We start from the raw sequence: 21945 nt of genomic DNA, 5'->3' as shown, positions 1-21945 counted from the left end.
AAATTTCATAAAGTCCAGAAAGGTAGGGCATTCTGAATTTGAGGAAGCTAACACACAGCGAGTTGTACTGCTTGTGTTAGTATTGGATTGGGGATCTGTCGAGGTGGAGACCCAGTTCCACCAGAAGGGGAAACCCGTTGTGCTTGGGCCAGATGGGGACTACTAGAGCAACTTGGCCTTTGAAAGTCCTGAACTTGTCTAACACTTTCATCGACAGATTTATTGGTGGGGATAGGTAAATTCTCTCCCAAGTGTTCCAGACTAATGATAGTGCGTCTGTGGTGTAAGCCCGAGGATCCGGGCTGGGAGCTACGTAGCACTCCAGTTGTAGTTGGACTTTGTTGCAAACAGATCTATCTGGAGATCCGGAACCTGAGAAAGAATCCAACTGAAGGACATTGGGTCTAGTGACCACTCCGACTCCAGCGGAGTTGTCCTCGAAAGTGCGTCCGCCACTATCTATCTAGAAGAAACCTGATATGTTGGTTTTTGGCTGGAGCCGGTTGCTTAAGGTCAAAAATACCGCCATGGCCTCTAAAACATTGATATGAAGTTGGCGGAATATTGTCGACCATAGGCCCAGGACTTTCGTGTACTGAGAGTATCCCCCCCCCCCCCGCCTGTTAGGGAGGCGTCTGTGTAAATGACGAGCTTGGGGGTGGATATTGTAAGGAAACGGATTTGCCAGATTTTGACCTTTGTCCATGGTTGAAGTCTTTTCTTCAGAATTGGTTGGAGTCGAGCCCTTTGTCTTGATATTACTCGTTTTCCTGGAGCACCATACTCGGCTTATATCTTCCAGTCTGGCCTTCAGTAGTATATCTGTTACTGAGGCAAACTGGAGGGCACCCAGGATTCTCTCTTGATTTCTTCTGGAAGACAATTTGTCTTTGAGAAAACGTATTGTGTTTTGCTATATCGTTCCTCTTGGCTGTTGGGAGACAGAGTGTGGGAGCATAGAACCCATTGAATCCTAACCATGAAACTTGTCCTCGGGACCAAACGAGATTTCTCGAAGTTGATTTGGAACCAAAACTGTTGTAAGAGATTATCACTCTGTAGTTGCTGTGAGGCAGTTTGCCTAGTTGAAGCCTAGAAACGGACGAAAATGCCTTGCTTTCGGAACATGATAGCAAACGTCTGCAAGATCCATAGGGGAGGTGACGGCCCCACAGAGAAGCAAGGTCCGCACCTGAGAGATGGTCAGCATGTGAAACTTGTCGCATTAAATGTAAGAATTCAGAAGCGACAGGTCTAGGATTACTCTTCGCTATTCTGAGTCTTTCTTTGGCCCGCTGAACAAGTGATCCTGAAATTACAAACGATTTACTTTCTTTATTGCTTCCTTTTGCAATAAATCGTTTTCATATAAGGCTAGCTCTTCCGTTGGATGTTGATGAAAACTGGTTGGTGGAGGGGGCCATTCTATCCAACTCCACCCCAGACCTTTGGAAATTATACTGAAAGCCCAAATGTTGAACGTTCAACGGTTCCGGAAGATGTAAAGTCCTACCCCTACCTGAGAACTCCCAATGATTTGCTGCGGATTTACCTCCTCGGCCTCGAGAGTAGCTGTTGCGAAAAGTCCCTCTCGAGCTAGCGCCTCTGGGGCGCTGGTAACCCTGGAAAGCACCCTGAGTTTCAAAGGTGGGCCTAAGGGCTGGGGAAGTAGCATAGGAGGTAGTTGCTACTTGGGACTGAGGAACCAGCACGTATTGCTGTTGGGGTTGACCCTTCGAAGTGAAAGGTTGACTCCCTTGTGCCACCGGGATGGTTTGAACCACCTGTTGGGACTGCCGGTTTGGAAGGAATGGAAAGATCTCAGACTCTTTCTACCTCGAGATTGGTTGCTGGCCGGTTCGAACTTGTGCTTGGGGACTAAGCCCATCGAACCTTGAGGCTCTGATTGACCCTAGCAGCTCCAGACTGGGGCTTTAATGAGCTTGTTAGGCTCATGTCTGATAGTGGCCTCAGACAAGACATGCCTACAGCAACGACGTCTGGCCGCAAAGAAGTCGTAGGAATCAGACAGTAAGGTTTGAAGTAATGACTTCGTCAAGACCTTAAAAGGTGGTTCTTCTTCATACATTAAAGAGGTCTTTTCTGCCATTGTAGCCGAGTTGATATGTCTACTCAGGCGCATACAGGCTTCGAGCTCGAGGCATATCAGAGATTCCGGAAGCCTGGGTAGCCACTCACTGAACTGAATGGGAGCACAGTCAGCGCTTAATTTACTCGATGTGAAGGTCGCCGGGGCGTTAGTCCAGCAATCGTGATCCCCCAGGGACAGGAGGGAGGTCGGATGCGTTTCCTTCAGCTGCGGTAACGGCTTGTCCTCGTTTATTGCCTGCTGAGCAAGGTCCGATATCTTAGTGACACACGGAGTAGGGGTTTACTCCTCCACTAGAAACATCGTGTACAGGCTCTCGTGAGGTGTTAACGTAGTGTTAACACACTCCCACTCGTTTAAGGGCCGGACCCAGGTGGACTGAGCCTGCCCCTTTGGGTACATTTTGGTTTCTTTGGGGACCTTGTCAAACCTTACGAGTGTCTCCTCGGTAAGGCATGCGAAACCAGAGAGAGGGAACTGTAGACCCGGCGGGTAGAATTCAAAATCTTCTACAGTCCGGGTGCCAAACCCTTCGATGGTTAACATACCATCTTTGAAGGGAGAGCGCAAGGCCCCCTTCCACGGATTGCTTTCGATGAATTCCGGGAGCTTAGAGGCATCCGGGATGATATATTGTGCTGTTGAGGTAGCCCATAACATATGAGACCCTGTAAGAGGCTATCTGGTTTAGCACTCTCTCTTCCCCCTAATGGGCAATAATTCCATTCAATTGTCAAGTTCACAGAGGCACCAGGAATCTTCCATCCTATAATTCGTGGTGACTCGGTATGTGACACGAGGTTTGAGCCAGTGAGCTACAGAGGTCCGTAATTTATATATATATGTATATATATGGATAAATATCAGCACAACATCGTGTTCAAATAGAAATAAATTTCTACCTCATCCCTGGGATCGGTCGCCGGCCTCTTCTAATGAAAGGTCAGGTTGAAACTAACCATGCCACGAGAGGCCATGCACCAATCTGGAAAGGGTTGCCGGATCGAAGGAAGCCTCCGGGGTCGTAGGTTTCAGGCCGGGCTCCGCTCTCGACCCAAGAGAAGTCTTAACTGGTTTGGTGATTTGGAAGACCTGTGAGTCTTTGGTAGGGCTGGCAGGTAGCTTTAACCTTAGGGACAACGGGACGTGGCCCGACATCAGCCACGTGCTTCCTTGAAAACCCTAAAAGGAAGAGACACAGGGTCTCTTTGCCCTGACACTCCAGGCAAACCCGCCAACCCAGATCTAAAGAGTCGCCAAGGTAGAAGAGACTGCGAGCTCCGAAAGAGGGTATATCGTTACTAATGAACAAGGTAACTCCGTTGGGAATGTAAAATAAATAGATCGAGAATAAATGTTTAAATCGATCAATCACAAAGGAAATAAAATGAAAATCCCAAAATAATATATCCGAAGTTATAATTATAGATAGTAACGACAGGGGCACCTACAGTGTCCCATAGTAGGGTAGTAACCCAAAAAGATCCGGGTGTTCCGAATTCTTAAAATAGACCGGTATGAAACCGGGACAAAAGGCTATGAACAAAATTTCGGACCGGTATAATAACCGGGGAGAAAACTTTCATAAATTAACTGACATTGTCAAAATAATTCCATAAAAGGTGAAGATTATCAATGAAATAATATTGTCATAGCGCGAAATATACTATCCCGTCGGTACTGGGGAAGTATAGAATAACATAAAGATACATAAGTATCCCATAGCAGGTCAGTAACCTAAAGAGATCCGGATGCTCCGAATTCTTGAATTAGACCAATATGAAATCGGGACAAAAGACTATGAACAAAATTCAGATCGGTACAGTAACCGGGGAAAAACTTATCATAAATTAACTGACTTTGTTAAAACAATTCAATAATAAGTTAAGGTTATCAATGAAAAAATATTGTCATAGCGAGAAATATACTATCCCGTTACTACTTGGGAAGTATAGAATAAAATAAAGATACGTGAGTGTCCCATAATAGGTTAGTAACCTAAAAGGATCCGGGTGTTCCGGGTTCTTAAAGTAGACCGATATGAAACCGGGACAAAAGGCTATGAACAACTCTAGGACCAGTTTAGTAACCGGGGAAAAACTTATAAATAAACTGACATTGTTAAAACAATCCCGTAATAAGTTAAGGTTATCAATGAAATAATATTGTCATAGCGAGGAATATACCATCCCGTCATTACCAGGGAGGTATAAAATAAAAAGGGATGAAAAAGGATGCAAAAAAACAGTGATGAATAAATATAATCAAAACTAGTTCCGGGGCCGGGGAACAGGGAAGGTAAAGTAAACTTAAAGTAACTTAAAGTAACTTAAAGTAAACTTAAAGTAACCGAAGATACATCCTTAAAATACATAAATAGAAAACTCCAGTTATGATCTAAAACTAATGTCTGTAATTGAATAGGGCTCCCGGAGGGAGGATATTAATCAAAACTGTGTCAGTGTCAACAGATCTTGTATTTAAGAGCCCGAAGGCTCCGATGTCTGATGACGATGGGTACCACGGGAGAGCGCGGGGGGAGCCAATGGAACCCCCACTACCCAACCGGAGGTACCGGGACGAAGGTAATGATTCATGTAGAATATAATATAATGATATGGGATATTAATAAGTCCTATGCGGACGATAATAGCAGGAGGTACCGTAGGTGGGGACACTCCTAATATAAGTGCTCATTCTTACAACCATAGCTAAAAGCAAAATTTACACCAAGGTGCAGTCATACCGACTAATCACGTGTGATAGTCCCCGGTGGTCCCGGCCCTCCCCCTCCCCCGACCGATGGCCAATCGGGGCGACGGGAGGGGGGGAGACGAAACCGCCCGGTATGAATGAATGAGACTAAGTCACACCCCGTGGGTACACTCAGTCCTCAATATGTCGGAACGTTGAGGGAAGACTGAGGAACAAGCATACTTGACCCGTATGTCATAACCAACAACCATCGAGTGAGAGGATGGGTGTACACTGGAGGAGGGGGGGATGGAATAGCCTCCCCAACCTGTGGGGAGGGGGATATGGTACCGGGGAATCACCAGTGCGTAGTGGTAGACAGGGCTACCAACTGGAGATCCCCTCAACATGACATGAAAATCCCAAAAATATGATCATAACGGAGTAAAGCAATAAATATAATATCAATGCACAAATACATAAAAATAATTAATGAATTAAAAGCGAAATCACGTAAGTAAGGTTAGGCATGCAGAAATAATATGGCGAGAGAGGGAATCGGGCGAGTGGTAAGGGAGGAGCATGACGCCATCAGCAGATGGAAAGCAGGGGTACCAACCTAGTTACTGAAGCAGTAGATCGAACAGTAAAAACAACAAAATACGCGAGAGTCCCACTCGAACCAAATGTAAAACTAGGTGGAGCGTAATAAAACTAAAAGGTTTAATAATAATAAATGAGATGGTCGTCTTCCTAGAACTAGCGAAACGATCTCAAAGGTGACGCAATCCACCACATGCACGAATGCAGGCATACCAACATAACCTACTCCTTGATGAAACGCTAAAACTGATATCATAGGATAACTTAAAATTAATGCTAGATGAAAGCATAAAGATGGTGTACTATATAAATGTAAGGAAAAAACTCCTAAAAGTTCGAACAAATATTAATGACGGACGAACTAACGAGAAAAAGGGCAGAGCCGAAACATGAACGGTAAGAACGGGGACGCCGTTCATATATAAACACTTCTCAATAATAAAAACAGAGGTTACACTGCCCAATCTCGCTAAAACTCATGGATAAAGTACTTAACTTCGATGGGGTATCATGGGAATCGGCCACCGATTATAAAATAATGATAAATCCAAGGGTAAACACAAGAAAAAAACATGTTGGACTTAATAACAACAAGTGCTATAAAGGAGTGTCGTCACTGGCGTGGGTTGGGTTAGTGGTAGTAGTGTTGAACGGCACCTCGCTGTGGCGGGGATTTTGAAGAGGAGATATCTAAATAGTGCGAGACCTCTGGTTGTGAATTATCACGCCCCAGTATTTTATACCGACACCTTATATAGGTGAGCGAGCTGGGTTCAACCTGGCATTCCTATGCTTTTTTTCTCTGGTAATATATAGCAGTTATATTCCTTAGAAATAGAGTGCTCTAGGAGTATTTCACTGCGCGGCACAGGTCGGAGCCCAGAAATATAATTTTACAAAAATCAAACCTCAAGGCATAATTCTACCATACTAACCATTTAAATTCACCATGCTATCAGACCACATCTCTGGCAAGTACTATAGGCCATAAGCCTAACAATTGTAACACATAAACCAGGACTCTTTAAGGGGACTGTCCGCTAAGGTGGATAACAAATTGAAAAAATGAAAAATTGGGTCATTGTTTCTACGTATGCAGAAACATGTAGCACATGCTCTTCAGATGTTTCAGCCAATTATTTTAACAAATAATGAGGATAAAGCAGTCTTTAAATGATGACATCATCCTAACTGCATCCTCTGCATGACCGAGTTTGACAGGAGCTTCTTTGCATGTTTATTTTTGCATATATACATCGATTTTTTCAACTATCTTTCAAAATCCTGTATGTCTGGTAAAGTCTGAAGGTATTGGGAGAGGATAGGAACTACCAGGGCTCAAACCCAAGTTGGAGCCAGTGACTCCAAGGACGTCTGAGAGGTATGACACATGTGCATTTGTTTACTTGTGATTCATTTGTAGGTTGTGTTTTAACAACGTCTTTGGGAACTTTATAGCAATGTCGATATTACCGAAGGTCAAAGAAAGAACAGCAAGTATGCAGAAAGTAACAAAAAAGAACCAAGAGAAGGAAACATGAAGAATAGTTCAAACCTGGAACATTCTAACTAAAACTCTGGCAACAATGAGGAATCTGGCAACTCATGACACCTTTACAGTAAGTGCTCAGTTCACTTAGGGTTTAAATACCCTGTTTACGGAGCCTTGATAAAGGGATGAAACTACCAATTAAATAGTTAGGCTAGGGTTTGGAACAGCACAGTTTAGACCTGAAAAACAATCTTAAATCACAAAGACATATTGATCTTCTGAGCTTCCCCAAAAGAAGCTAATGTTAAATTCTTAATATGCTCATGATATCAAAACTTAACTCATTAGGACTATCAAAGTCTAAGTCTGGAGTGGCATTATTGCCATCATTATATGATCATCTAGCCAAACCTTCTCCTGATTTCCCCTGGACAAAAATTAAGCTTTCTTTTATGCTTTGAATCTTAATTTAACCAGCACCCATTAAATAAAATTTCCAAAGAGGAATGGTGAGACCTTTGTATTTTTCAAAAGATTCTGGGAATTAAAAAAATTTTCCCCAGCACAAGAAACAAAGAGAATGTGGACCATGATCACCTAAAAAAACTCTTATGCAGAGCAAAACAGTACAGTAATTGTCAACAAATCCTGAAGAACACATCCTTAAACCACTAAAATAAGTACAAAACAAAGAAAAAACCTGACAATCTAAAGTGCACGTCTTGTCATTCCAAAGTTGAAATTCAGACTGAAGTGCGAAATGATTTGTGCTCATGTTACTGTTGTTAAACACTCGTAAGATTCATTGCTTTACTAGAAGCATTAGTATATTGGAAGGAAAGAAAACAGAAAACTTCTTAATTTTATGGGTTAACTTCCACAGCTAAAGATTCTAAAGGCAAAAGCAATATGAATACCAGGAGATTCATAGTAATAATGGTGGTCGGAAGTCCAGCAAATGAACAGTTAATCAGAATTTCTAACAAACAATCTTGAGTTATGAAAATTTCTATTGACAATAAACAAATAAAAAAGAATAGGGAGAACTCAAAATGTGTGCCAGGAAGCTCAGTTTTAGAAGTACTCACTTCCACCTCAAAGTAAAAACCCCTAATATATTTCTGCTTTGTGATCATATCAAACTATCTAAATTAAAATAGTATTCTTTTCTCAAGATTTATGAGCATATAAAATATTTTAAAATAATTTTTCTCACATGGAGGAAGTGGCGTGGTGGCTGGCCGAGGTGTACTTAATATAGGTGGTTCAATAGCACAATCAGTCAGTTCTTGTAAAATTTCAACATCATCTACTAAAATCAATCCATCATCGTGCCCAGGGATCCAGAAACCTTCCGTACGACTTGCTTCAAAGTGTACCTGGAAAGTGTTTGTTGTTCAGTAACTGATTTTAAGGATAATGCATATGCATAAAAATTAAATAATTGGTTACTCTCAAACGTTATCAAAATACATGTATAATTTATGTTTAGAAAGTATATTTCCTTAATTTCAAAGATGAAAAACTGCCATACAATTTTCCTTCATTATGCCAAACATATCTAAATAACGTTAATATCAATTCTAAATCTTAAAGGGAGATTTCTAATGAGATTTTAATATTTTTAGAGCATAAAACAGTTTATTGATGAATTATAAATCTAAAATAAAATCAAAAGATTTCCCAGCTTCTTATACGATTAGCTACTTACAATTTGCTAGATTTCTGATTGAAAGTTTAAAGGCCACTCATGAGTGGAAGTTACAAAGGACAGGACAATGTTCTGAGACCGATCATCTATACATATAATCAGTGTACAAACACCTCTCCACCTATGCTTGGACCAGTGAGGGCTAGGCAATGGCTATTGATGATTCAACAGGCGCGATCTTAGCAAAACTAAAGCAAATGAAATTCTCTCTCTCTCTCTCTCTCTCTCTCTCTCTCTCTCTCTCTCTCTCTCTCTCTCTCTCTCTCTCTCTCTCTCTCTCTCTATTTGATAAAACTAAAACAAACTCTCTCTCTCTCTTGCGATTTGACAAAACTTAAGTAAATAAACTCTCCCTCTCTCTCTCTCTCTCTATTTGACAGAGCTAAAGCAAATAAAATATCTCGATGTAACAAAACTCTCTCTCTCTCTCTCTCTCTCTCTCTCTCTCTCTATTTGAAAGAGCTAAAGCAAATAAAATATCCCGATGTAACAAAACTAAAACACACTCTCTCTCTCTCTCTCTCTCTCTCTCTCTCTCTCTCTCTCTCTCTCTCTCTCTCTCTCTCTCTCTCGATTTGGCAAAACAAAAAAATAAATTAGAATAAAATTAATCCTCCACACCATTCCTTGCACACAAGGATTGTGAGGTTGCAGACACTATTAAAAACTATTTGGCTTGATCAGGTTTCAAACTCCTGTCTAACAGACAGCAAAACAGAGATGTTTCCAATATGCTATATGATACCACAACCCAGGATACAACTATTTAACCTGGTATGGCTATTTTAATGGACTGTGATATAAAATTTTGCATTAAAAACATAGAAAAATTATATTTTAATTATAAAATAAATTTTTGAATATACTTACCCGGTGAATATATAATAGCTGCAACTCTGTTGCTCGACAGACACATACATAAAAAACTCGCGAGCGATCGCTATGCAGGTTGCGGGTGTGCCCACCAGCGACAACTGTCGGCCAGATACCACTCTCGATGTAAACAAAACCTTCAATTTCTTCTCATCCCACTGCGTCTCTATTGGGGAGGAAGGGAGGGTCGTTTAATTTATATATTCACCGGGTAAGTATATTCAAAAATTTATTTTATAATTAAAATATCATTTTTAAATATTTAACTTAGCCGGTGAATATATAATAGCTGATTCACACCCAAGGAGGTGGGTAGAGACCAGAGTTGATTATGTTTACAGCGTATAAGCTAAGAGTTTTTTCATTTTGGCAGTTATCAATATAACAAAACCAAAATAAATAGGTACCTGGTGAGGAAGTTGACTTAGACGATAACTCTGCCTTGTAAGTCTGTCTTCCTCACGGAGCCCAGCGATCCTCTTAGGATGCTGAAAGACTCCCAGGAGCTGAAGTATCAAGGGCTGCAACCCATACAACAGGACCTCATCAAACCCCTAATCTGGGCGCTCTCAAGAAATGACTTTGACCACCCGCCAAATCAATCAGGATACGAAAGGCTTCTTAGCCTTCCGAACAACCCATAAAACAATATTAAAAACATTTCAAGAGACAGATTAAAAGGATATTGGAATTAGGGAAGTGTAGTGGTAGAACCCTCACCCACTACTGCACTCGCTGCAACGAATGGACCCAGTGTGTAGCAGTCCTCGTAAAGAGTCTGGACATCTTTTAAGTAAAATGACGCGAACACTGACTTGTTTCTCCAAGAAGTCGCGTCCATAATACTTTGCAGAGATTTATTTTGCTTGAAGGCCACGGAGGTTGCTATATCTCTAACTTCGTGCGTCTTAACCTTAAGCAAACATCGGTCTTTCTCATTCAAGTGAGAATGAGCTTCTCGTATTAAAAAAATCTGATAAAATATGACAAAGAATTCTTTGACATAGGCAATGAAGGTCTCTTAACTGAGCACCATAATGCCGCAGATTTCCCTCGTAATGACTTAGTACGAGTTAAATCGAACTTAAGAGCTCTAACAGGACATAATACTCTTTCCAGTTCGTTGCCTACGATCTCTGATAAGCAAGGAATATCAAAAGATTTAGGCCAAGGACGAGAAGGCAGTTCATTTTTGGCCAGGAAACCAAGTTGAAGTGAACAAGTGGCTTTTTTCTGTAGAAAAGCCGATGTTCTTACTGAAGGCATGAAGTTCACTGACCCTTTTAGCCGAAGCCAAGCACACTAGGAAAAGTGTCTTGAGGCTGAGATCCTTCAGGGAGACTGAATGTAATGGCTCAAACCTGTCTGACATGAGGAACCTTAGGACCACGTCTAAGTTCCATCCAGGAGTTGCCAAACGATGTTCCTTACAGGTCTCGACAGACTTAAGGAGATCTTGGAGATCTTTATTGTTGGAAAGATCTAAGCCTCTATGTCGAAAGACCGAAGCCAACATGCTCCTGTAGCCCTTAATCGTGGGAGCTGAAAGGGAGCGAACCTTTCTCAGATGTAAAAGAAAATCTGCGATTTGGGCTACAGAGGTACTGGACGAGGACACAGATGCTGACTTGCACCAGTCTCGAAAGACTTCCCACTTCGACTGGTATACTCTAATGGTAAAAGCTCTCCTAGCTCTTGCAATCGCACTGACTGCCTCCTTCGAAAAACCTCTAGCTCTTGAGAGTCTTTCGATAGTGTGAAGGAAGTCAGACGAAGAGCGGGGAGGCTTTGATGGACATTCTTTACGTGGGGCTGACGTAACAGATCTACCCTTAGAGAAAGACTTCTTGGAAAGTCTACCAGCCATTGAAGTACCTCGGTGAACCACTCTCTCGCGGGCCAGAGGGTAGCAACCAACGTCAACCTTGTCCCTCCGTGAGAGGCGAACTTCTGCAGTACCTTGTTGACTATCTTGAATGGTGGGAATGCATATAAATCCATAAAAGACCAATCCAGTAGAAACGCGTCTATGTAAATTGCTTCTGTATCTAGGACTGGAGAGCAAAAGATTGGTAACCTTTTGGTCAACGAGGAGGCAAAGAGGTCTATGGTTGGTTGACCCCAAGAAGCCCAAAGACACTTGCCCACGTCCTTGTGGAGGGTCCATTCCGTGGGTATCACCTGACCCCTCCGACTGAGACAGTCTGCCAAGACGTTCAAGTCCCCCTGGATGAATCTCGTCAACAGGGAGATGCCTCGAATTCTAGACCATAAGAGAAGGTCCCTTGCGATCTCGAGCAGCGTGAAGGAGTGTGTGCCTCCTTGCTTGGAGATGTACGCCAAAGTTGTGGTGTTGTCTGAGTTGACCTCTACCACTTAGAGTCGAAGACGCTTCCTAATATCATCAAGGCCAAGTGGACTGCTAATAGCTCCTTGCCGTTGATGTGCATGCTCTTCTGACTTGAGGTCCACAGACCCGCGCATTCCCGACCGTCCAGGGTCGCACCCAACCTAAACCCGACGCGTCTGAGGACAACACGTGGTTTGGGTTCTTGACTGCTAGGGATAGTCCCTCTCTCAGACTGATATTGCTGTCCCACCATTTCAGGCATGCCTTTATTGGTTCGGAGACTGGGAATGATACCGTCTCTAATGTCTTGTCCTAGTTCCAGTGAGAGGCTAGATGGAACCGGAGAGGCAGAAGGGGTAGTCTCCCTAGTGAGACAAACTGCTCCAGGGATGAGAGAGTCCCAACGAGACTGTTCCAACTTCTGACTGAATAAACGTTTTCTTTTCAGCATTAGTTGGACTTAGAGCAGGGCTTGACTGCGAATCTCCATCCCCAAAAATAGAATAATCTGGGATGGGATCAGTTGGGACTTTTAGGTTGACCACAAGTCCCAACTCCCTGGCCAGACTCAACGTCCAATGTAGATCCTGCAGACAGCGAAGGCTGGACGATGCTCTGAGAAGCAAGTCGTCCAAGTACAGGGAGGTTCGGATCCCCGATAGCTCGAAACTGGTACCCCACATTCCTGTAAACAAACCTCAGAAACGGTTGGGAATCCGGGTGTATAGGAATGTGGAAGTATGCCTCCTGAAGGTCGAGAGAGACCATCCAGTCGCCTTCCATAAATGCTGTCAAGACAGCCTGGTAGACTTCATCGTGAAGTTTGTCTTGACAATGAACACATTGAGCGCACTTGCCTCTTACGTACTCCTGCAGTGAACATGGCTGCCAAATCATGGAGCCATCCCTGAGGGACTTGTTCCTGCAGAGAACGTGGCTGTCAGATCATTGGAGCCATCCCTGAAAGCCTTGTTTATGCATGACATAATTGTACAGCAAAACTTCAAAGGCTCGAAAATAGCTGTGAAGTTGACCTGTAAAATCTTGGAGCGTCTCATGGCCAGGCGCCAGGGAGAGTCTATGAGGTTTGAGAAGTCTATCTGGGCAGAGGCAGGAACTCCCAAGCCGAGAACTTCTCTCGTGTCATATCAGACTCTCGCTCTATAAGCCAGTTTAAAAGAAGGGAAAGCAAAGGCTGTATCCCCCAAACTCCTCCTGGTGATAAACCAGTCGCCTAGCAAACGTAAAGCTCTCTAGGAGAGCGAGAGAGCACTAGCTTATAAAACAACGGCTTCGAAGTAGCTAGGCCTAGTGTAAGCTCTGACGTTTAGGCGAACGAGGAGCAGCAGTTACAAAAAGATCCGGACAAAGATCCTTAAAAATCAGCATGATTTATTTAAAGTCCATAGAGGGCTAAGCAGCTTTAGGCTCCTCTCCGTCTGACAGAGTCCTCAAGGGAATATCAGTAGGAGGGGAACAGCAACTTCCTCATCTGAAGGAACCTTGTCCGATAATAGCCGAGTCTCAAGCAAGGGAGAGACCTACCGTGGTAGCAATGCTTAACAAGCAGAGTCCACACGCACTGGTGCATTAGTAGCGGACCAGGACGCAACGTCATGTAACTGCTTGACAGTCTGTGAACTGTCAACAACAACAGGTGCGAGAGACCAGGACGCAACGTCATGTAACTGCTTGACAGTCTGTGAACTGTCAACAACAACAGGTGCGTGAGGACGCACAGCGTCCACTCGAGACTGCTTTGACCGCCTAGACTGAGCAGTCAAAACAACTCTAGAATGCGGAGGTTGACGCTCAGCGTCAAAACAAGTCAACTCCGATTGTTAGCGAACGTCCTGAACGTCAACAGGAGCATCAGCAAGTGGCCTAACGTCCAAATGTGGCTGAAAATCCACACGAGACCGCATCGAGTGTGGTTCTAAACAGCCTGACTGACGTGACTTAGCTACGCCAACGTCAACAGGACGCACAAAGGAACGTTAGGGTGGCTGAAAGCCAGGATCTCGATGAGATAAACGGCTAGGCTCAACGGACTTATCGGCAGAATAGTCTTCCATAAGGGAGGCAAGCTTATTCTGCATATCTTGCCGTACAACCCATTTAGGATCAACGGAAATGGTTGCGGTAAGAGACGAGGGTAACGTCTGTGACCGCAAAACCTTGCCAACAAAAAGACTCTCGGAGTCTGTGTTACGCTTTTGTTAGGCGGCGAGCAGTCTTCCGATGACTGCATAGGGTCAGAGCTGTCCTAATGGCTACAACCAGGACGCTGGACCTGTCCTGAAAGGACTGACTTTCGCTTAAGGGCCTCGAAACCTTGTTTCAGGTTTCTTATGCGAAAAGCCTTCGGATGACGAGGAGAAAATTGTCTCTCTCGCCTTATGGTAGGGGAGATCTTGGTAAGATACACCCGATACCATAGAGGGAACGTCTGTTCGCTGATCAAGGCCTCTCGAACCCATAAGTCGTACGACATTACTTCTCCCCTGGGCTTGGGAGCTTGCAAGAGGTCCCGGACTAGGTGAACGACAGGCACGAACAGACGAACCCTCGGTCGCAACACTGATAACACTTTGCGCAATATCACTTTATCACTACGATTTTCTGTTTTGCACTTATTTCACTGAAATCGAAACTTTTACTGATTTCTACCTGAAGCACGCAATTCTACCCTCATCAAAAGGTAGTAATTGCGAAATCAGTCGTATAATGCAAGCACATTAATACCAGCAAAAAACAGTAAACATCTTTTAAGATAAAAAATTCAGTGGCTGGGGAAGAGACTAAACACTAGTTCATTCAAAACTACGTTTTCAATCTCTCACCGTACATTGCCTGGGGACGAGAATAAAAAACTAAAAATGTTTTATCCTTTCTCCCCGTACAGAGACTAGGGACGAGAGTAACTCGAGAACAACGTTACCCGCTTGAACGGAACGTTTTCTCTCCTCTCTCTCCCTCCGTCTCTATCTCTCTCTCTCTCTCTCTCTCTCTCTCTTGATTTCGCACCTAAGAGAAGAGCCCAATTACGTTTCGTCAAAAAAACATGTTATTTGACCAAAGGAAAAAACTGAAAGGTTTTTCAATTAAAAAGTTCCTTTAAAATAGAATTTAAAACATTTAAGCTTTGAAAGAAGAATGAACAAAACGTCAGAATCGATTTACTCTTTCTGCAAAGTGAAACCGTGATACTCTCTCTCTCTATCATAACGATAGAGCGCAAACTGCGTAGCATAAATAAACTAAACGTTAGTTCATCTTTGAAACAGTACGAAGACTATTCAAAGAAAATCTTTCATACAATATCTATTAAAAAATATTCATTTAAAAAGTTTTAAATCATTAGCTCTTTAAAAGCTATTTACGATTGAAAGGGCTCAACGTTGTTTAACTTCGGTTTCCAAGTTAGGACCGCCTACTCTCAGGAAGGGTCGCATATAAGCAAATCATTAAAATTTATTTTTATGTTTATTATAAATGGAAAGTTAATCGAAGAGGCCTAATAAAGGCGGTGATATAAAATATATAGAGGAAAATCTATAATTAATTTATAACGTGATAAGATAATTGCTAAAAGCCTAAACACACTTCCGTCTAAGTGAAGGGTCGGCCATTTAAAAGTCAAAGAAAGTCCATACTCTCTTTGTCATCAAAAATTAAATCTATCCAAAAACGAGTTCAAGATTTAAGATGAAGATAAAACACCTGCACTGCGAAAGCTCAAACCAAAATGAAGTACTTCACCAAATATGTTGAGAAAACTCCAGGTTCTACAGCGAGTAAAAGTACGTCTTGTCGACACGTCGACAGAGAAGAAATTGAAGGTTTTGTTTACATCGAGAGTGGTATCTGGCCGACAGTTGGCGCTGGTGGGCACACCCGCAACCTGCATAGCGATCGCTCGCGAGTTTTTTATGTATGTGTCTGTCGAGCAACAGAGTTGCAGCTATTATATATTCACCGGCTAAGTTAAATATTTAAAAATAGACATCCCTTATTATCTGTATAGATTAATAACAGTTTCTAAAGAACTCCCTAGATCACAAAATCAGTCTGTAGTGCAGGTAGCACAATGAGAGAATATGAAGGTAAAAGAGATCTGAGAGACCCTAGCACAATTGTTGACATACAAGCCACATAATCTCAGTTTTCAACTAGATGGGCAGGGCTATAACAAGGACAGAAAACTGGAAATTCTTTAGTTTTAGGGTTGATGTTGACATCTAACCAGATTTGAAAAAAGCACCATGAGTAATAGGGATGGTTCATAAAAAATAAAATGAGTTGACTTAAAAGACTTATCCAATACAGTATTGTAGTGCCATGGGAATCATTGAGGATGATGAAAAATGTTGGTTAATTTCACTGACATGGCATGTTTAGTTTATGGTATAGCTACCAGTTCTATAAACATGTAATTTTGGATCTAAAGTGAAATATAATTTTGGTAATATTTTTGTCCCTAGAGTGTTTAAAGATTTAAATACTTTCCTAGAGAAAGCTAACCAACAATGTACTAATAAAATATTTCCATTACCAATTTTACTTTCTAGTAGACATGCAGTATATAGCTCCAAACATTTCAGTAGAATAATTGATAGTAAATCAATAAATATTTCATTTCACTGAATAAGGCAAGTACTGACAAATGCTTATTGCACATAAGCATATAAATAGTTTTAATAACAAAATAGGAACATCAAGGGAGATTCATAGAAATAATGAAAATTTCCCTTTTATTCTACCAAAAGGAATAGGCCTCTAGTACAATAGTGAGATAATTTACCAAATAATGGCAATAACCAAGGCTTGGGTAAGCAGTGCCTGCTTTTATCTTGCTGTTGGTGGTGTGAAGTCGACATTCTTTTTACCTTCCAGATCATGTTGTTGTTATAAAATTGTTATTTAGACTATTAGTGATTATAAGACAGGCCTTCTCTTGAATTCATTAGTAACTATTATACAGATAGCTCAATGGCATTATTACTATGCCACCATTATCTTCATTCTCTTTATGTTTTGCGCCGGAGGCAGTATTGTAATTTAGATAGTTGTTGTGAGGAATATGAGGCTTTATAGTTCCTCTTCAGAGTCTTGGAACAGAACTACTTAAAGAGTATATAATTCTATTATTTCAAGGGAAACACATTTTCAAATATTAATGAACTTCTAACTACGTACAAGGTGGTACTGTACCTTATTGATTGCAGATATATGACTTTAATGATATATTGGTGATCTCTTATTCATTTAAATAGCAATAAGCAAATGAAAAAAGCAGTTATTATACCAATAACAGTATATAATAAATCAATAGCATAGCCCTTTTACCTCCACCATAAGGTTAAATTTCGAGCACATTTTGCTATATATTTTCTTTTTAAATTGCTCTAACAGGCTTAATTTTTGTCCTAGAGAGGTCAGGTTGGTCTCATTCTTTTGGAAAATGCCTGAAGTTTCTCATAAAATTATCAAAAATATATAAAAACATGTAATTAACAGTGGTTTGCAAGAACGTACCGATACGTCCTTTGGGGTGAAAGGGCTAGAATGGTCAATTACAACTTTCAAAAATTACCTGTATGCTGTCCACATCTTTTGGTGGAATGGGGAACTGTGCATGATACCACATATCAAATAAATCTGCTGGACTTTCCCACAAGTTGAGTTCAAAGAATTCACCAGGGTACTTTGGTCCAGGAGTAACCTTCATTATTAGATTTCCTGGCGCACCTTCCTTCTTTTGGTACCTGCAAAAGGAGTGTACAGAATACAATTATAATGCTATTATTATCATCATTATTTCTAGTTTATTTATCTCCCTCAATTGAATTTACACTTTTAAATACCATATCTATTTAGTATCTTTACTATTGAAATACATATTATCATTAGAAATTTAAGACATTTGAGATCATTATCATAATTAACCAGACTGCAAACGTAGTAGGAAAAGTAGAATGCTAAAATTCTAAAGGGAAAAATGAAGAAAGCAGCCCAGTGAAAAAAAAAAAAAAACAGAATGAAAGAAAAAAAAATAAAAGAAAAAATAAACATACTAACTGATTAAGATGAATAACAATATCAAATAAATAAGTAACATAAACAATGAAATTGGGCTTCTAAGTTGTTGGTGTCACTTAATTTACCGGGTTTGGACATTACAAACTCCTTCCCACTACTATCACTTTCCTCCACATTATCTCTGATTTGGTTATTAATCTCTGGCATGGTCATTTAATTAGCTGTCATGTTCCTGCTGTGTATGATTTTTTGTGGTTCTGACCATCTTTTGCATTTATATCTTCCCAGACTATACCATCCAATACATAGTTATAGGTATGCATTCTATTATAACAGTCTTTTTCTTAAATCTCAATTCTACCCTTTATTACTGTATTGATGTTTCATTCTGACTGTGACAAAATTATGGAATGAGCTTTCCAGTTGAAACATTGGAACTTAAAATGTAGTGCAAATATTTTTGTGTTGAGCATGTTGACTTAGTCTTATTTCTCAAAACAAAATTTTCAGAGGAAAATTACAACAACTTTTTTAACACGGATTGATTTTTGTCATTCAAATATGAAAAGATAGGGAATTCTATAGCCTAAAATCTATACCTTCATTTTTTGAAAAACAAATAACTTCCAAATGAAAAAAAATGAAAAATAGTCACCTTTGAAAGTGACTTTATACATTGATAAGATAATGCATATATCGAAATTAAAACAATAAGAAAATTTTCAATGTACAACTTTTAGAGCATAAAATTCTTTCAAATGATTTTTAAATGAAAAAAATTGTCAGAGAAACTAAAGAATAGTAAGAACTTGAAGTAAACACTAAATAATATTATTTTAATAGGTCTAAGTCAAAGCCCTTAATAACCCCTACATGTTTTTTACTTACTAGTTGACATACTGTGTCTATAAGCTACAAAAAAAAAAAAAAAAAAATATTCCTCTCAAAAGTTAAGAAACAAAACACTGTTGGCTGCCATCAAGATGACAAGATTTTCATATTTCAACAAAAGGCTATTCTTGGTGCATACAAAAAAATATTTCAAAAGTCAGAGGAATACATAAATTCTTAATCTTGCCCAATATTATATTACAAAATCAGTGAAAATGATGAGCAGCATTGAGCATACTTGCTAAGGGGGAACTGGCAGGTGCAGGATTGTACCCCCTTCGGGGAAGGGTGGGATATATAAGAGAAGAGAGAAAAACGTGGAGAACTATAGCAATGTGACTCGCAGGTATGGATCATCAAAATATAAGTTGTTGGTGTCACTTAATTTACCGGTTTTCGCCATTACAAATTTCTTCCCACTACCATCACTTTCCTCCACATTAATTGCAAAGTAGTCTGGAACACTGAAACTTACTACAGGTCAATTAATGCTTTTTTTAAAACTTGAAATTTGATAAAAGAAAAGGTAATTTGGCACCATTCTACTGTTATGTTGAAGCTCAATAGTCTCTCCTCTCAATTCTAAGGGAACTGTTCCTTTGATGGACAACATTCTAGAACAAATATTTTACATCTCCTCAGTCTTATAAACAATCACAATAGATTAATAAGATGTATATTATTGACACCACGCTGCAAAAACAGAATGATCAAAGATTGGGAGTCTGAACAGTTAAACAGGTAGTAAGAAACAGCCTAGGTTTTTTACCAGCTCAGGCAGTAAATTACCATGCTCAGTAAACCTCTCTTGATGTCACAAATACATTTTCTTGCTGTGATGTTTAAACCCCATTAATAATGAACGTACATCATAATAATAAAATAATTTCAATGTGATAAACAACCAAGTCATTGGACTCTCATGAATTGGATTGCATATGACAAGCGTGTGATACATTGAAATCTTAACAAATTTTTTTTTATGATATGGAATGTTGTGACGAATTTCCGTAACGCAAATTTTGTCTGGCATCAACTTTAAATGAGAAACATGAAACTGAAAGTTATGTATACAAAGCATGTTATCACTGTACGAAATAAAAGAGAAACTTTACCAGAATCTAACACAGTTCACTGTAGGAACTAATGTAGGGGAGGACAAGACTGCCTTTGATCCATTGAGATTTTCTACTGGTGATACGAACATAAGATATGTTTGCGTTAGTGGGCCCTCCCCAGATGGCTCATTTCCAAATACCCATCTGAGATCCCTGTTATGTGTCCAACCACAAGTGTCCTCCTCAAACTCGCAGTATCCTTGAAGAATAAATTTGTATGTTTCTGCATTAAACTGTATCAATAAAATTACAAAGAATACATCAATGGAAGCATATAGCAATTCTATAAATTTAACTGTATGCATATATTACAAATTATAAAAGTATGATAAAAAAACAATAAAAATAAATAACATTTGTATTTTCTTACGATAATTTTAAAACATCTTTGCTAAACTGCATCACCCTTACCATGAATTGGACACGTAAGGGATTCTTTAACTACAATGTCATCTACAGCAACATAACCACTTCTTGACTCTCCACTAAAGGCTTCAAAAATAATCCGCCCCTCCACTGACAGAGGAATGACTCCAGCTCCAAAATTCCAATCAACCAGAGTGCCAACTTCAATGAAAATATAACACAAGATTATCTTATTCTTCTATTAAATCTAATGTATCATATAAACAAATGAAAATTCATATAAAACATAATGTTATTTATAATAAAACCTATTCTTAGCTTTTTAAATACCAATTCGTATTACCTTCAGCGAAGAATATATAGCCCTCAGATCCATTGACATACACTCTAAAGATTGTTGCATCATCAGTAACAAACTGATACCAAAATGTAACACAGTTTTGTCCATTGCTGGAGGATGGGCCCCAAAAGGAGACAGTTTCTCCTGGTTCAGATGCTTTGCTGAAATCTCCCACTACATAATGACCTGTATAAACATATAGGAAATGTATATAAAATAATCAATTAAATAAAAGAACTGATTATGTAAAATATGTTGGAGCAATACTGCTTACTATAACTGAAATAAAATATATTTCTTGAGGATAAGAAATATAACCATTTAGAATTCACTACAATTCAACAAACTGTACCTAAACTTGTCTGATAGGTATGATCTTCAGGGGCATAAGCATTAACAGTTTCTGCAGCAGACACACGGTAAAACTTGTATTCTGACACAGAAGAGTCCGAAAGATAGCCTGGAAAGCAAGTAAAATAAGATTAGAGAATAAAAACTACTGCTATACTGTATAGATTGATTAATTATATACAATAATAATATAAAGATATAAATTAAATCAAACAAGTTATGTAAGCAACATTCATATAAATCTTTTTGTTTTTATCATCACTTATAAGACATTTACATATAATTCCTCAATATGTACCATACTATGTTTTATTCCTCTACAATATGCATAAAGGAGATAAAGAATAGAGAAAAAACTAATAGTGAAAATAAGCTAGAATTTAGTATTTTTAAGGTTTCTGCATCATCTTCAAGTTAAATAAATTCCCGTAAAGTATATACATTCAGAACTAACTCACCGCCGCACACAGGATCAGCAGAAGTATTTCCATAAAACTCAAAGTCACAGGTATTGGGGTTGCTCGGACATTTTCCACTTTTAATGGATACATCATCAACCAGAATAATGGAGTCGTGACCCTCTACTATTGTCCACCACTCCAACTGTTGATATTTAAATCATTACCCCGATTCCAGCATTTTGGTATAGATGGCACATGTAGATTTTAATACAATACATTTTCACTATAATCAATGCCTTTCTTCCAAAAAAAATCATATACGTTAAGTAGAGCTTTCATGACTAGACATAATACAACATGAGTAAAAAAAAAATAATGTAAAAAATTAAAACAATCAATTACTTTTAACATTTTGTTTCAATGTATACCATAAACTCCTAATAATTTCTCGGATTATTGAAGTACAGTATTGTATTTCAATGTAAACTTAAATTAAGCTAAGAGCTGTTCTGCAATTTATATTTACAGTACTACAAATATGAAATAATGCAATAGAAAGGTAAAATATTTCAGCATACCAGAAGCCTACAGCCATTACATATG

The 21945-nt window shown here is 39.6% G+C and overlaps 1 protein-coding gene across 1 annotated transcript in view; it reads right to left on the bottom strand.

Annotated features, from left to right (window-relative positions):
* The window catches only part of LOC137630052 (MAM and LDL-receptor class A domain-containing protein 1-like), a 217898-nt gene that overhangs the window by 58764 nt on the left and 137189 nt on the right, over positions 1-21945 (bottom strand). Inside the window, exons 53-59 of the mRNA XM_068361542.1 lie at positions 21400-21544; positions 20943-21050; positions 20594-20776; positions 20296-20451; positions 19882-20083; positions 17430-17601; positions 8116-8278 (exon numbers count right to left, since the gene is read on the bottom strand). Of these exons, the coding sequence (XP_068217643.1) occupies positions 8116-8278; positions 17430-17601; positions 19882-20083; positions 20296-20451; positions 20594-20776; positions 20943-21050; positions 21400-21544 (1129 nt within the window). The remainder of the gene's footprint in view (positions 1-8115; positions 8279-17429; positions 17602-19881; positions 20084-20295; positions 20452-20593; positions 20777-20942; positions 21051-21399; positions 21545-21945) is intronic.

This window comes from Palaemon carinicauda, chromosome 38 (assembly GCF_036898095.1).
Source record: "Palaemon carinicauda isolate YSFRI2023 chromosome 38, ASM3689809v2, whole genome shotgun sequence".
In the NCBI taxonomy this organism is placed as follows: domain Eukaryota; kingdom Metazoa; phylum Arthropoda; class Malacostraca; order Decapoda; family Palaemonidae; genus Palaemon; species Palaemon carinicauda.
Note: the sequence above shows the minus strand (reverse complement) of the source record. Positions and strands in the feature narration are given on the sequence as shown.